General features: G+C 43.1%; 1 protein-coding gene across 2 annotated transcripts in view; it reads right to left on the reverse strand.

Moving 5' to 3' along the window:
* The window catches only part of LOC135201056 (partitioning defective 6 homolog gamma-like), a 116,456-nt gene that overhangs the window by 27,027 nt on the left and 72,436 nt on the right, over positions 1-16,993 (reverse strand). The window contains exon 3 of one of the 2 annotated variants that reach the window (XM_064229915.1): positions 13,218-13,330. In XM_064229915.1, the coding sequence (XP_064085985.1) occupies positions 13,218-13,330 (113 nt within the window). Of the gene's footprint in view, positions 1-13,217; positions 13,349-16,993 lie in introns of both variants that reach the window. The other variant, XM_064229914.1, reaches the window with a different exon arrangement.

Below are 16,993 nucleotides of genomic sequence, written 5' to 3' on the forward strand. Positions count from 1 at the left end.
AGAGTCCTGACGTGCAGGACGTCGAGCCTTTACATAACCCGTAACTGCCTTATCGCAAAGTCTTGACTGCGGTAGAGCAAACGAGATCTTCCCTTGAGCTTTCCTTAACTCCATCCACCTTTGCGAAAAGCAATATAATATTGACAGAGACCTCTTGAATTCACGAAACCCGAGGTCTTGCTGGGTTTCGAAGACGAAGTTGTCTGTTCACTTTAAGCTTCCTCCGAAGCACTGTTTACTTCACATTCTTTGCATGTGAGGTATAAGGTATCACCGAAGGTAGAGGTAAAAAATTCTTGAGGCCCAAATCGTAAACAAGAGCTTGAAGAGTTCAACAGAAACGTTCAGCCAGGAGACACACCTGGCGTGCGCTGGCGTCCACTGGTGAGGACGCTCGGCGTCCTGGCACGCACTCGGCGTCCACTGGCGCGCGCCTGGCGTCCATCCGAGCGTCCCGTTCAAGTTGAGCGTCAAAAGAAGCGTGCAGAAAAGCGTCACGCTCCTGACAGGCGTCAAAACAAGCGAGAGAAACTGCCTTCAGGGAAGAGCGAGATACATCTCGGAGAGAAATCCGACTGCACGAAGCAGTCTCAGAAGGGCTGATCGTGTGAGAATACGAGGGGCGAGGGAACGCCTTCTTATTCTCACAGTAACAAAGCTCGGACGTCCGCTCTCAAAAGCGTCCTGCTACTAAGACTTCTTCATATTTCTCGGTGGAAAGACGTACACGTGATCAGGCGACGTTCGCCTTCTTACTTCTCACTGAAACGCATAACGAGAGAGGGGACGTGAAGCGTCCTCTTCTATAACGCTTCTATTTAGAGGGCGCGAGTCCTTCCGAAAGCTCCAACCCCTGCGCGGGGAGGACGCTTCGGAGGACGAGAAGCAATCCTTCAGGATTCGTGCACGTGCACGCACTTTGGCAGTCTGGGGATTTTCATCAGAAACTGCCGAAGGCACGCCAGATCAGTGGGGGTTCCTCGTAACCCTCCTTCCGCTTTCGACATGCTCTCTCCCCGGGTCCTGGGAGTCAAGCAGAGGTCCCGGCCTAGAGGCGAAATAAGGCCGATCTGGCGCACCCTCCACTACACAAGGGGCACTGTCATTGCACTTAGCCACTTCACTATTGCTCTCTAAAGCAAGCACTTTCGATTCTAAGTTACGAATCGAAAGAGTATTAGAGAAAGGGCAATAACCTCTACAGACACTGTTTTAGGGCCCGAAGGCAACATTACAGGGTTAGGAGTAACAATAACAGAAGTAGCACTCTTCACAACAATGAAGGAGAGCGATCACCTCTCGCAGACATATTCATAACCCGTAGGCCATACTATAGGGTTAGGCAAAATAAAGTCTACAGGAAGGTTAGCAGGTTCACTACCCTGACTTTTGTTTACTGATTAATTGCGTACATACGAATCATACGTCTTCCTTACGGAATTAGACAAAGTCTCACACTCCTTGCATGACAAATCTCAACAAAGAAGCAAGACCCATACCCCTCGTGCATACCAAGTGCGGATCTACCGAAGCTTTCGGTAGCCACACCCTATCTTTGCAGACAACACCCTCTGAAACTAGCCTAACTAGATTCAGATATCTTATGCAAAAATGAATCAAATTCAAATCAATTTAAGATAGCGTATGCCTAGCCACAAATCCAAGTAAATAAATTAAAAGACAATTAGGATACTTAGCGGCAATGAAGTTTCCAAAATCCTAAGACGGAGGTACTGAAAACAGGTGTTTCCAGCACCGGCGACAGAAAAATTATGAATAGAAAATGGGAATGGTTCCTGATGCCCGCCTCCCAGCGGCGGGAATGGGTACTAACCACCTGGCCGCCCACTGCGTGTGCCGGAAGTTTTTGAAATTCTATCGGACTTCAGAAAATACAGCTATATATATATATCTGACAGGTAAGTTTCATGAACAAAAATATATATATAAAAAAATTCGACATTCGGTCAACTTTAACTCGTCAGATATGGTCAAAAACTGCAATTGTAAGCTAATACTCTTACAGTATAGTAATATTCAATCATTTGTCTTCATTTTGAAAGAAATTGGAAGTCTCTAGGACAATATTTAGATTTATGGTGAATTTTTGAAAAAAATATTTGTTTACCTCCGCGAGTTACGAATTCATGCATTATTTTGTGATAATATTTTCTCTGTGTTGCTTTTATTGTTTTACAATGTGTTATATACCAAAATGGTCGCAATTTAGTGTACATTACAATGAAAAAAAAAAGTAACTTGTTACCTTTAACAGTTTTGTGCACAGCGCGATTTGAATACAATTATATATGAAATTTTGTTTTTGCGCTATAATATATCGCATTATTTATATATGATAATGACAATTTTTTTCATTTCTGATGGTTGCATACTAAACTTCAGCCAATGACAAAAAAAGGAGCCAAAAATGAACTCTTAATCTTGAAAACTAAGCGCGCTGTGATTTTTTGAAAAAAATATTTTTTCCGGTTCCGCGCTCACTCTGAAACACCTCCGGCACACGGGAGACAATTTTTTTTTTACCGCTTCGGCGTAAGAGGGTTAACCTAGACAAAAAGAATTCTTACTTCATGTTCAGCAATGACGCATCTCAAGTTGTCAACTGCTGCCAAAATGGAAGTTCCTCTTTCCTTCATCTTTAATTCATGAACAAGCTTTTTAGTTTCGAGAAAATAGGTCTTCCTCTTCGACTTCTAGGCAGATGCATACATGATGCGGATGATCAGAATACACTTAGCATTTCTGAATAATATGCACGGTGATGATGATACAGATCATTCATACACACTACACCAAGACGTCACAAATGCACAAAGCAGAGCCTTCCGTCTTAGCTAATGGCTGAGCAGGAAATCTTTCTCTCGCATTCCCCCAACCCCTTCTCTCAGATACTAGCGAACACCCACCCTCTCCACCCTAAAATACTCGAAAAGACAATAGATTTATTTCTTTGGTGATCCATGCTGATTCTATTTCTTGTTGCTTTCCTTGCTTTAACTTCTTTTTATTATCTTCTCTAGGGTTTTTGCTTTTGCTTCACTCATTGTTTCCTCCAGGTAGGTTAGATCGCCTTTTCTGTCTTGTTGGCTTTGTTTCAGGGTGGAAAAAAACCATGTTTTTTTTGTTTTTTTTTAACACAACCCAATGATTTATTAAAGAAAAAAACATGGTTTAATTAGGTTTTATTGGTTTTAATGTCCTTATCTTATATTTAACACACTTACACATGTCTGGTTTAGTTCTGTTTGTTTGCATGGTGTTCTTACATTGGCATGGAACCAGTGGTTATTCAGCAACAGGGACCAATGGCGTTATGTGACTTCTGAACCATGTCGAGAGTGAACTTTTATCACCAGAAATACACATCTCTCACTCCTCAATGGAATGACCGAGAATCGAACTCTCGGCCACCGAGGTGGCAGGACAAGACCATAATGATCACGCTACTGAGGCGCTGGCTGGTTTAGTTCCATTTGAGAGGGTTTTGGCTGGTTTTATGGTAGAATTTGGCTAGTTAGTAATAGTGGCATCTGGGAACACTGTTGGCAACACTGACAGCAATCAGTTTCCACCTCATATTGTTTTAAGTTCTGCTTGGCTCAGTGTGCCTCAACAGGGGTCTCGACTTTTTATCATATGTCCAGTATGGTGCAATCACCATGACTGGCAGACAGCGTGACCCAATGGAAACATTTTGGGAAAAAAAAATTATCCCTCATTTATTCAAATGTTATTTCCCAAATTTTTCTCAACTCTGTTCTTTTTAAAATTCAACATCTGGAATTATAAGATGCAATAGTTATTGGAACATCACCCATCCTTTTCCTAAAATATAGAATAAAACTCATTTGTCTAATGCACTTTTTGCATTAATTTATAAAATATCTGACACTTGAAATTGAAAAAACAAACCCCAAAAAACCACATGGTTTTTAAAAAAAAAAAAAAGCCAAACCAAAAAGACTATGGTTTAAACCACTTGGTTTTAAACCATTGGTTTAACCCAATCCACCCTGCTTTGTTTACATTCTACATAATCAAGGTATTTCATGGTGGACTCTTCTGTTATTTTCAGAAATATTTGATTTCTTTTGTTTTATTATGAAAAGTTTTTCTTACTTTTGTATTCATTCTGAATTGGACTTTATTAGGTGGTGGTCTGACAGGTGATATTCATACTTTCCCTAATCTATCTCACTACATTTGTAGTTTGTATACATTTTTGACTGACCCGGGTAAAGTCTAGTGGTGTCTGATCTCCTCTACTGCAGGTTATCTCCCCTTTGCAGTTAGAATCTCCATTTAATAGTGTTAGGTCATATTTTTCCATTAGGTCCATAACATATTTCCCATTTTGGTCAAGTTCTTGCATCCCTATGAAACCTAAATGCCCATTGAAGTCCCCAAAGACAATCTGAGACAGGTCTGTGGTCTTCTCTAATGCTACGTGTAAGTTAACATGTAGACTAGGATTAGGTTATATCTTGCTGCTCTATAACTCTCCTCTACTATTAGAATGTCTTTGTGTTCTGATTTTTCTTTTTTCAACTGAATATCTCCTTTGGATCTATATACATTAATAATAGACCTCCTCCTTTGGTGTCATCTCTCATAGAGTATACTATTCTGATACCTGTTGGGAATAGCAATTTTTACTGTTTCAGGTGCATTTCTGTGATGCACAATTTTTTTTTTTTTTTTTTAAGTCCACTAGTTTAATTAGTTTTACTTTTTGGCTGTACTTGGATGTTTATGAACTTTACTTCAAGATTTATTTATGCATCTCCTGTGTTATTGTTATACACTATGTTAATTTTTTTATCCAATAAAGGGCTTCTACCAACTAACCTTTTATTTATTATTTACTAACTACTATATTCTCCTAAACCCACCAGCCTATGATTGTTACTAAAATGATTTCCTTCATCTACCTTCTCTAAACTAATTTAGAAGCCGAGAGAACTGTAGATAGGAACAATAAAATCTTTAGTAGTATAAATAAGTTAGAGGTAGGAAACTATAAAATCACTAGAAAAGTAAATAATTTGGAGGTAGGGAATAATAAAATTTATAGGAATGTAAATAATTTAGAGTTAGGAAAAAACAGAATGTCTAGTAGTAATGTAAATAATTTTGAGGTAGGCTGTTGAAGAAGGGAAATTAGTTTAGAGAAGGTAGATGAAGGAAATCATTTTAGTAACAATCATAGGCTGGTGGGTTTAGGAGAATATAGTAGTTAGTAAATAATAAATAAAAGGTTAGTTGGTAGAAGCCCTTTACTGGATAAATAAATTAACATAGTGAATAACACAGAAGATGCATAAAAAAATCTTGATGTAAAGTTCATAAACATCCAAGTACTGACAAAAAGTAAAACTAATTAAACTAGTGGACTTACACACACACAAAAAACACACACACCACACAATTATGTGCATCACAGAAACACACCTGAAACAGCAAAAATTGCTATTCTTAACAGGTATCAGAATGATAGACTCTATGAGAGATGACACCAAAGGAGGAGGTCTATTATCAATGCAGAGATCCAAAGGAGATAGGTTTTTTTTGTAATAAATAATTTCATTGTTTTGTAAAATTATATTGTTATGATACAATAAAGTTTTGTACATACTTACCCGGCAGATATATACTTAGCTAATGTCGCTGACGTCCCGACAGAATTCAAAACTCGCGGCACATGCTACAGGTAGGTCAGGTGATCACCCTCTCCCGCCGCTGGGTGGCAGGAATCGGAACCATTCCCGTTTTCTAATCAGATTTTCTCTTCCACCTATCTCCTGAGGGGAGGCTGGGTGGGCCATTAATCGTATATATCTGCCGGGTAAGTATGTACAAAACTTTATTGTATCATAACAATATCATTTTTGTACATGCAACTTCCCCAGCAGATATATACTTAGCTGATTGGGACTCTTGGTGGAGGGTAAGAGATAGCTAAACACTAGAAAAAATAATAAAAAACAGGGAAACAACATCTGTTGTAGGTAACATAAAAACCCTGGTTCCTACCTGATTGGGCAGAAGACTTCATGGTTACTGTCTATGAGTCTGCTTGCCTCCAGAACTTAAGTGAGGATGAAACCTGTTACTGACAGCTCTTCTGAGTCTTGTCAATGGGGGCCAGCCCGCTTACTTGACAGAGCCTTGTCTCGGATCATACCAATGGGGAAAGACCCACTTACATGGCAGAGCCTTCACCTTCATCATATCAACGGGGACTAACCCTCTTACATGACAGAGCTTAGGTCCAAATAACTAACAAGGAGCACGACAGCCAATCCCGACCACCTGACCACACTATCATTGTTAGAAACTACGATTTGAAAGGGGTACACTTCCCAAATCCCCTTTCAATCAACCAAAAAACACAACACCAAAAAATTAAAATTCCTAATCTAACTAACTATATAGGATTAGCTTCAGCTCCCTGCCCCAGCAACGAATCCGCAGACACGTACGGTCCGAGAGAGAAGCACTTATCATAAGTGACGCGAACGTCTCTCAAATAATTAGATGCAAAAACTGAATTGCATCTCCAGTAGGTGGACTTGACAAGCGCCTGTAGAGACAAATTCCTGTGAAAAGCTAAGGAGGTAGCCACGGCTCTGACCTCATGAGCTTTGATTCTTAGGATTTTGAAGTGTTCATCTTCACAGGATGTATGAGCTTCTCTAATGTCTCTAATAAAGAAAGCTTGGGCATTTTTAGAAATCACTCTCTTAGGATTTCTGACCGAGCACCAAAGACTCTCCACATTTCCTCCAAGTAGCTTCCTTTCTAGGTAGAACTTGAGGATCCTGACTGGACACAGGGTCCTCTCTAACTCTCCCTACCAGAGAGGACAGTCCCTTAATCTCGAACGTCCTTGGCCATGGCTTAGAAGGGTTCTTGTTCTTTGCTAAGAAAAGGAGGTTAAAGGAGCATACCGCAGAGTCCTCCTTAAAGCCCACCGAGCCTTCCAAAGCCTGAAGTTCACTAATCCTCTTAGCAGAGGCTAGCGCAAAGAGGAAGAGAGACTTCCTAGTCAAATCTCTGAAGGAGGAAGTATGAGGAGGTTCGAGCTTCTCAGACATCAAGTATTTAAGGACCACATCCAGGTTCCAACAAGGTGGTTTTATAGTCTTGGACTTCGAAGTTTCGAAGGACCTTATCAAGTCATGTAGATCTTTGTCCTCCGCGATATTTAGGCCCCTATGTCTGAAAACAGAGGAAAGCATGTTCCTATAGCCTTTGATAGTAGAAACGGCCAGATTGCATTTCTCCCTCAAGTACAGGAGAAAGTCAGCTATGTCCGTCAGAGAGGTACTGGCAGAGGATACCTTCCGCGCCCTGGTCCACCTTCGGAACACCTCCCACTTCAACTGGTACACGCGTAACGTTGAAGGTCTTCCGGCTCTTGCAATAGCCTTTGCAACACCGCATGAAAAACCCCTCGCTCTGAAGAGTCCTTCGACAGTCTGAAGGCAGTTAGACCGAGAGTGGGGAGGTTTTTGTGGTATCTGTCGAAGTGGGGCTGTTTGAGAAGATCGTTCCGTAGTGGAAGGTACCTCGGGAAATCTATCATCCATTCCAGTACCTCTGTGAACCAATCTTGAGCTGGCCAGAATGGAGCGATGAGGGTCTGCTTTGCTCCCTCCGCTGAGACGAACTTTCTCACTACCTCTCCTAAGATCTTGAAAGGGGGAAAAGCGTACCCGTCGATCCCCTTCCAATCTAGAAGGAGACCGTCTACTGCTACTGCCCTTGGATCTGATATTGGTGAGCAGTAGTTCTCGTCTCGCATTCCAATGCGTTGCGAAAAGGTCTATATTGGGTCTCCCCCAGAGGTTCCAAATCTTGTTGCACACCTCTGAATGCTGAGTCCATTCCGTGGGAAGGACTTGATCCCTTCTGCTCAGAAGGTCTGCTCTCACGTTCTTTTCCCCTTGGATAAACCTGGTTAGGAGAGTAATGTTTCGGTCCTCGGTCCAAAGAAGAAGCTCACTTGCTTTTTCGAATAGGGAGGAGTGAGTTCCTTCCTGCTTTCTTATGTAGGCTAGAGCTGTCGTGTTGTCCAAGTTTACCTGCAACACAGCACCCGAGACTTGAGGTTTGAAGTGAAGGAGCGCTAGATGTACTGCTGCTAGCTCCTCCTTGTTGATGTGCCAGGACACCTGTTCCCCACTCCAGGTGCCTGACACTTCTCTCGAGCCTAGAGTCGCTCCCCATCCTAGTTCCGAGGCGTCTGTAAACAACACTAGGCGAGGGCTCGGTAAATGAAGAGAGAGTCCTTGGGTGAGTCTGTTTGGCTCTAACCACCAACAGAGAAAATCCTTTATTCTCTTTGAGAGATGGAAGGAGTCCAAAAGGTCTTGGTACTTCTGATCCCAATTCTCCCTCAGGAAGAATTGTAGGGGTCTTAAGTGCAGCCTCCCTAGAGAAACAAACTGTTCCCAACGAGGAAAGGGTCCCCAGAAGACTCATCCACTCCCTCACGGAACATTGTTCTTTCTCTAGGAACGTCTTCACTTTCTGTATACATCTCTCCCGTCTTTCCTTTGATGGATACACTCGAAAACCCTGAGAATCCATCAGAATCCCCAGATTGACAATGCTTTGCTGGGGATTCATCTGGGACTTCCCGAGGTTTATCAACAGTCCTAAGGACTGAGCTAGGTCCAGTGTTAAATTCAAGTCCTCCAGACAGCGATCCTTTGACTGGGCACGGATCAGCCAATCGTCGAGATACAAAGAGATCCTTACTCCTTTGAGATGTAGCCAATGAGCTACGTTTTTCATCAGGCCCGTGAACATTTAAGGGGCCGTAGCAAGACCGAAGCATAGGGCTCAAAATTGAAAAACTTTGCCCTGTACCATAAACTTTAGGTACTTTCTGGACGAAGGATGAATCGGCACATGGAAATAGGCGTCCTGAAGGTCCAGTGACACCATCCAATCCCCCGGACGAAGAGCTGCGAGGACAGAGGATGTCGTCTCCATTGTGAACCTTGTCTTGATCACGAAGTGATTCAGGGCACTTACATCCAGGACTGGTCTCCACCCCCCTGAGGCTTTTGGCACTAGAAAAATACGGTTGTAAAAACCTGGGGACTGAAGCTCTTGAACACTTTCTATTGCCTCCTTGTCCAACATCTGTTCTACTAGTTGCAGAAGGGCTTGGCTTCTTATAGGATCTTGGTATCTTGCTGTTAGGATCTTGGTATGTTGCTGTTAACTCCCTTGGAGTTGTTGTTAAGGGAGGTTTCTCCCTGAAGGGGAAAAGGTATCCTCTCTCGAGGATAGAGGGGGACCAGGCGTCTGGCCCCCTCTGAGCCCAGACTTTTGCAAACTTCAGAAGTCTGGCTCCTACTGTAGTCTGGAGACTGCTGTCTCACTGGGGTTTTGTGAATGGTTTTCGTGAAGATCTTCCTCTCTTGACTGGTCTCCTACTCCTAAGAGAGGATCTAGATGCAGTTCTCCCTCGAAAGGGCTGTTGAAAAGAAGTCTTCTCTCTTTTGGCCAAAGGCACTGCAGGTTTCAGTCTCTTAGCAGACTGAGCAAGTAGATCTTGCGTTGCTTTCTCGGATAAGGACCTCGAGATGTCCTTAACAGTCTCTTGTGGAAACAGGTGGCTTGAAAGGGGCGAATACAGCAAGGAGGCTCTCTGTAGAGGAGACACTGATTTGGCCAAAAAAGAGCTGTAGACCGCCCTCTTCTTAAGAACTCCGGATCCGAAGAGAGAAGCAATTTCCGTGGATCCATTCATCACGGCCTTATCCAAACAAGAAAGGACACTGGTCAACACGTCCATCGTCACAAAGTCTGGGTCCTGAGCTCTCTTGGCCAGGGCTCCCAAGGCCCAATCCATAAAGTTGAAGACCTCTAGGGTGCGAAACAGACCCTTAAGCAGATGGTCCATTTCGCACATCCCCCAAGAAGTCTTCGCCGACAGAAGAGAGCGTCTTCTTGAAGAACCCACTAAAGATGAGAAGTCAGCATCGGCCGAAGAAGGTAGACCCAATCCCATAGGTTCTTTAGTGTCATACCAGACACCTGGTTTACCTGCCAGCTTAGATGGAGGACAGGAAAAACTGTCTTACCCGCTCCCTTCTTAGAGAGGAGCCAGCTCTCTAAGCTCTTAATTATTTTCCTCATAGAAAGCGTTGGACGCATTTTGACGAAAGAAGGGGACTTCGAAAGCTTAGTGCTTGATAGAAGAGATCCTGGCGAAGGAGGATCCGCTGGGCAAAGCGAGTCCCCGAACTCCTGAAGTAGCAGGGCTGCCAGTCTCTTGTAATCAGAGACGCTCGCATCTTTAGGAGCTTCATCCTCAGAAACGTCTTTAAAAGTAGCATTAGGGGAAGAAGGCTTCTTCAGGGAAGGAGTCTTAGAAGGAGAGGGGCTCTTCTCCTTCGAAGGAAGCTTGGAAGAGGAACTGAGTCCACTTCCCGAGATGTTCTTACCCACAGAAGAACTCACTTCTGCTGGAAGGGGCCTAGCAGGAGAAGCATGACTGACGCTTCACAGGCTCTTGGCGCCTGAGAGGGGAAGAGCTTGCGCCTTTGCAGGAGAATCTACCAGGAGTAGGGCGCGAATCCAGGATCAGGCTCTTTCCAGGCTCTTGGTGCCTGTGAGGAGAGGCGCTTGCGTCACATAGGGAGCGCCTGTCAGGAACTACGCGCCTTGGGGTAGAAAAGCACCTGCCCTCATCCTGGTGCCTGCCAGGAGAGGAGCTTACTTCCTTTCGATGAATCCTGAGAGAGGAATAACTTGATTCTCCTAAAAAGCACCTAACAGGAGTAGGGCGCGAAGCACTAACCAGGCTCTTCTCAGGCTCTTGGCACCTGTCCGGAGAGGCGCTAGTGTCACGTCGTGAGCGCCTGGGAGGAGTAACGTGCCTTGGAGGAGAAAAGCGCCTGACATCATGATGGCGCCTGCTAGGAGAGGCGCTAGAATCTCTCCGAGAACGTCTGGGGGGAGAGAACTGCTCACCGCTCTCTCTGTGTTTACGGGAAGAGTGGAGACTCTCCTGCTCCCTTAGCCGGCAAGGGGAGGAGCTTCTATCCCTCGGAGAGCGCCCTAAAAGAGAATGGAGTCCGCTACTCCTACGTACGGAGCGCTGTTCCTGGTGCCTGACAGGAGAGGGGCTTGAGCCCTTCCCAGGGCATCTAGAAGAATCCAGGAGCTTACTCGATGAAGAGCGCCTGGCCGGAGTCGCCAATCATTCATGATGAGACAAAGCATAGTCAAAAGATTTAGCTGGAGAGGAGCGTCTTCCAGGAGAGAGGCGCCTGCTAGTGTCCGAATGCCGACTAGACGAAGGTCTCTTAAAAGAGCTCTTGACAGGAAGAGAGGTGTCCTTCCTGCGAGAAGACCCCTTGGAAAGAGAGCCTACTAACTTAGATAACTGCTCTTGTAGGCCCACCAAAAACTTCTTGGTCGAAGAGCGAATTCCTTCAGGAGAAGAATCAGGCGACCTAATTGCTCTCTTCTTCTGAGCAGGAGAATACTCCGGAAAAGGCTCGGGGCTGGAGTCTAACGCGTCTCCTCCAGGAGGCTTCAAGGCTCTTTTCAGGGGGCGCGACTTCGAAGCAAAGCTCCATCCACGTCTCGGTGAGGAAGAATCCTAGTCAGAAAAACACTTCCTAAGGATGCTTTGTCTATAGCCATCCAAGGCAGCCTGGGACGAGTCTACAGGTTCTGCCAAAGGGACGCCTGACCGTTGGGAATACTCTACATCCCCCTTGCAGCTTTCGACATTCCTCCTCCCTTGGTCATGGGAGTCTGAAAGAGGTCTAGGCCTAGGAGCAATGCGGAGTCGGTCAAACGCCCCCTCCACTGCACTGGGGACATTGCACACGTCACTGCACACTTCACTCTTACCTTGTTCCATCTCTCGTAATTGCGCTTGCAAATTACGGATCGACGCTTTCATAGCAGCCCTCTCCGAAGACGAATCTACGAGTTCGCTGCGGGGGGAAGGAGCTGAAACCACGTTAGAAGTAGGAGAAACTACATTAGGGTTAGAATGACCGTCCTGATCAATAGAGCAGGACCTACTGGAACTTCTAGCTGAAGCCTTCCTGATTCTATCTTTCTCCAATTTCTTTACATACGCAGTCAAACTCTTCCATTGAATCTCCGTCAAACTTCCACATTCATCACAAGTGTTACTAACAGAGCATTCATTCCCCCTACATTTAACACAAATAGTGTGAGGATCCACCGGAGCTTTCGCCAACCTCACCTTACATCCTTCTTTAATACACACTCTAAAGCGAGCTTCAGGTGTAACATCAGACATATTGAAGAAAAATTCCAAAGCAAATCCAAAAAACTGTCCAAAAACAGCGTATGCGAAAGCCAAAAATTAAATACTTCACCAAAAACAATCCTCAGCAAAGCAAGCAAGAATTCCATGTAGGAGGAACCAACAACGATGTTGTTGGTACCGGCGACAGAGAAAATCTGATTAGAAAACAGGAATGGTTCCTATTCCCGCCACCCAGAGGCGGGAGAGGGTGATCACCTGACCTACCTGTAGCGTGTGCCGCGAGTTTTGAATTCTGTCGGGACGTCAGAGACATTAGCTAAGCATATATCTGCCGGGGAAGTTGCATGTACAAAAATTATAATTACATCTCACAATATAAAAACAAATAAGCACTAAAGTCAGTAACAAATTCCGAGTATATTTGCTATTTGCTGTAAAATATATGTAAATTTACACAGCAAAACATTTATGTAAATTTACTGATAGAAGATACAGTAACTTTTTTTGGATTACAAGTCATTTTTTAATATTTCTTTGCACTTTTCTTTGCAAAATTACATTATAGCAGACATACTATCACAAAAGATAAGAACTAATACCAAAAGCAACCCCTAGGTATGTTTATGACAAAATGCATAACAACATGTCCTATGAGAGAGGCGCACATGCTCCTTTGAAAAATCACAACTCATGAGCCAACTGCTTCCTTGATCTTGGCTAGTCTATTGGAACCTCTTTCCCGCCCAAATCCTTCAAATCAATGGCGCGTGATAATGACGCTCACCATGAGTGAATCCGTCCACCACCCAAAACCTGTTTACAGTCGCTCACCATGAGTGAATCCGTCCACCACCCAAAACCTGTTACTGTATTGCTACATTAAAAAATCAGAATATAACTTCACACATTAGCAACTGACCTGTCTGAAGTCCTGTGGATAGGATATGGATAGTTTATTTCTTGGCTGTGTGACAAAAGGGGACAGTATTGATGGGATCTTGCTGCTGCCATTCTGAAGATGTTCCAAGCTCCCTGTTGAAAAGACAACACCTGCAATTTAACATCTGAGTTATATCATCAGGAAAAAAAAAGCAGTATTTGTTTTATAATAAAATTTATTTTTAAATACTTACCTCTCTATTATGATTGCTGTATTTCCTGCATCAGGTGGGAGACAACATGTGAAAACTAAAAAATTAATAGGATTGTTTAGTTTTAAGTGTCTATTGACCCATCTCTTTGGGAACTTGAGCGTCTATTGTTTACCATTCAGTTTTTTCTCTGTCCACATTATGTGGGGCAGTTGAGGGGGTGATACTTAACAGAGGTACAGTATGACCCCCAGTAATCGTTGGGGTAAGAACCACAACCACCCATGTTAAGTGAACATCCACATTAAGTTGATATCCGCCTAAGAAAATGCTTATAACTGGCTATTTTAACGGTTCAAACACCAAAGGCCACCCTACTACCCTCTAAACATGCTTAATACTGCCTATCTTAATAGCTCACAAACACCAAATATACCTATCATCCTAAATCGCTTTTTTCCCTTACAACATTACCCTTAAAAATATATGGCTTACAACTGTGTGAAAACTAAACTTAAGTCCCCCCCTACATTTAAGCACAACCATTTTCTTGCATACAATATTGAGGCTGTCCTATTTTCTTTTTTCAGATAAGGAAACATTGGAAATTTACAAGTAGAGTTAAATACTGTACAATACTTGAATATTTAAATATTTATTCATAAAAAAAAAAAAAAAAAAAATCTTTTGATGTAGGAAAAACCTACTGTTAAGTAGTTGCTATTGCATCCTTAAAGGATTTACCCTCCATGGTGTGTGCCAGCGCCCCATGGTGATCAGACTAATATCAAAGAAATATCTGCATCTTGTCTTCAGGAAGGCTGGATCCAGTTTCCTACGTCAAAACCTGTAGAAATGACTACTGAACATGCACATCAGCCATCTTGTTTTATGCTCAGGCCAGGTAAAAAACCAAGTCCATTACTCTGTTGGTCAACGCAGGATGTACCTTTATCCAAATCCCATGGTTTTTCGTCAGGGAAGTGGGAGGGTTTTGAGGACTCAACAGCGACTACCAAAAATAGGTTTTTCCTACATCAAAACCTGTTTTTTTATAACCTAGTCGTTGTTTTGTCCTCAAAAGGAGCATTGCAAAGAAACTGACAGGTGACAAAAAAACTTAAGCTCACAAATTTTCATCCAAAATATCTCAAAGTTTTAAAATTAAATCATTTCAGGTCCAAAGTCAAGCCACTAGTTTTAGTAAAAAAGATAATGAGAGAGAGAGAGAGAGAGAGAGAGAGAGAGAGAGAGAGAGAGAGAGAGAGAGAGAGAGTAATTGCTGTATGGATAGTTAACGACTGAATTGGCTGTTGGTGAGTTCTGGGTTGTCTGCTGTTGCAGCTGGAGTTTGCTGTTTGAGTTCTGTGTTTGAGTCGGTCTTTGGTCAGTCTTTAGTCAGAATCGGTGATGATCAGTAGTGTTGGCAGCGGTCTGTGGAAAGTGTTGAGGGCATTGAAAGTCATTTGAGTAATGTGTTATTGGTTTGTTGCTGATTGTTGTTGGGTTTGATATTAGTTGCTTAAGAGTTGTTGTGCCTGTGATGGATTTGTTGTGCTTGTGAGTTTCTGTTGTTATGTGTGAGTTGTTGTGGTCGAGTGGTTGTGAGTTGTTGAGGGTTATTATTGGTGAGCTGTTGTGATCCCTCGGTGTTGTTAGTGGGTGTGTGTGTGTGTTGCCTTTTTTTTTTGTTTTTTTGTGTTGGTGGTGTGCAGTGGTCTTTTGTTGTGGCTGTATTCTTTGTTTGTTGTTGAGTTGTGGTTGTGTTCCTTGTTGGTTTGCTGTGTTGTTGAGTTGTGATCATTGGGTGTTGTGTTATTGTTGGGTTGTGGAGTTGTGGTCCTTGGGTGTTGTGTTGTTAGGTTGTGGGTTGTGGTTCTTGTCTTCATTGTTGTTGGTATCCGTGACCTCAACCGGCAGACAGCACAGCATAGCCCTGTGTATCTGCAGTTGGGTACGTACATGTGTTTTGAGTTTTTTGTTTTTGGGTTTGTATAGGTCAATTGTCCTGCGTATATTCTGTAGTGTAAAGAGGAAAGTGTGATGGGGTGAGTTTGGCAGCTGGATTGATTAAGTTTATGTGGGGGGGGGATTTACCACTTGTTTTTTAAGCTTGTGATCCCGCCACACTGTACCTTCAAGGCACTCTACACCGGGAACTCCCTCCAGAACCTTGTTGACGCAATGGACAGTGACAGTGAATTTACACTGAAAAATTATTGGTGTAAATTCACGATTGCCATGTGTGTCTGTCTGTCATCGACCAGTCCCTGAAGGACATGAAGAAGGAAACCCTGAATGCTTGCTGGAGTAAGTTGTGGTCAGACCGTGTCCATAATTATACAGGCTTTTCTCCTCAGGAAATGCAGCATTCAGCCATTAATGAGGCGGTCCAGTTGGCAAAAATTCTGCCCACTCTGACCCCCTGACAGACCAGGACTTGGAAGAGCTGATGATGAAGTCTGCCAGTGAGGAAAAAGACACTCCAGGTTCAGGAGAGGAACAGGAGGAGGAGGGGGGCCTGACTTTGGAACGCCTGTCCCAAGTTCAAAAAATGATAAACGACCTCCAGGAGTTTGTTGCAACATGGGATCCTTACATGGAATGCTCCTTAAAGTTTTCTAATATTCTTAATACAGCATTGGAGCCCTATAACCAAGCCTTCACCACCGTGAAGAAGCAACGGCAGCAGCTGCCAATCACAATGTTCATCACACGAACGAAGAAGGACCCTCCAAAGCCTCCCGAATCGCCTGAAGTAGTGCCCCTTGAATCGCCTGAAGAAGTGCCTCCCAAATCGCCTGAAGAAGTGCCTCATGAAGTGCCTCCTGAAGGTGAAGAGGCACCCTCAGAAGATATATAACTCCTCTGCTTAGCTGTGCAGTCATATCTTCATTGTCATTCATCGGACTGCACAGCTAATTCATCATCATCATCTTGAATCAACATTCATCATTGGTGGATACCCTATTTACCGTATATTTCGGTGTATAAGTCGACCGGAAGATAAGTCGACCCCCCAATTCTGAGTAAATTTTTATGATTTTAACTAATATCGGGTATATTAGTCGACCTATAAAATGTGAGGCCAACCGTACGCTCAAAATAAGCAGCAGGGTAAAACGTATCATATAAAATAACCTGAATGTTATTACGGTACATATGTTGCTCTACTTACCATAAGAAATACAGGTAATATACTCGGTATATTAACAAATCTGTGTAAAATATAAAAGATGAATAGCAGCAAATATGATTAGAAATGACTAAATGAAAGATACGTTACTCGAGTGTATGTAAACAAACAAAGCGCTAACTAACGCTGCATAACAGCCTACGTATATATGTATGTACAAACTGCCACTCAAGTTAATGTTTTGACTGGGTTGTTAAAACGACGTGCCGGTATTTTATTATTATGTTGGAATACTCCTTAACCATTGGTTCTTCTATGGCATAAACGAACCTGCAGTTGATTCACCAGATTCAAACTGGGATCCTTATGATGAAACCGTGAATGATTTTGTCTGATGAATTGTTTAATTCAAGTATGATGACTCAAGTAATTTTGAAGTATTTTTAAATACATATTTACTATTAAATA

Source organism: Macrobrachium nipponense, chromosome 27 (assembly GCF_015104395.2).
Source record: "Macrobrachium nipponense isolate FS-2020 chromosome 27, ASM1510439v2, whole genome shotgun sequence".
In the NCBI taxonomy this organism is placed as follows: domain Eukaryota; kingdom Metazoa; phylum Arthropoda; class Malacostraca; order Decapoda; family Palaemonidae; genus Macrobrachium; species Macrobrachium nipponense.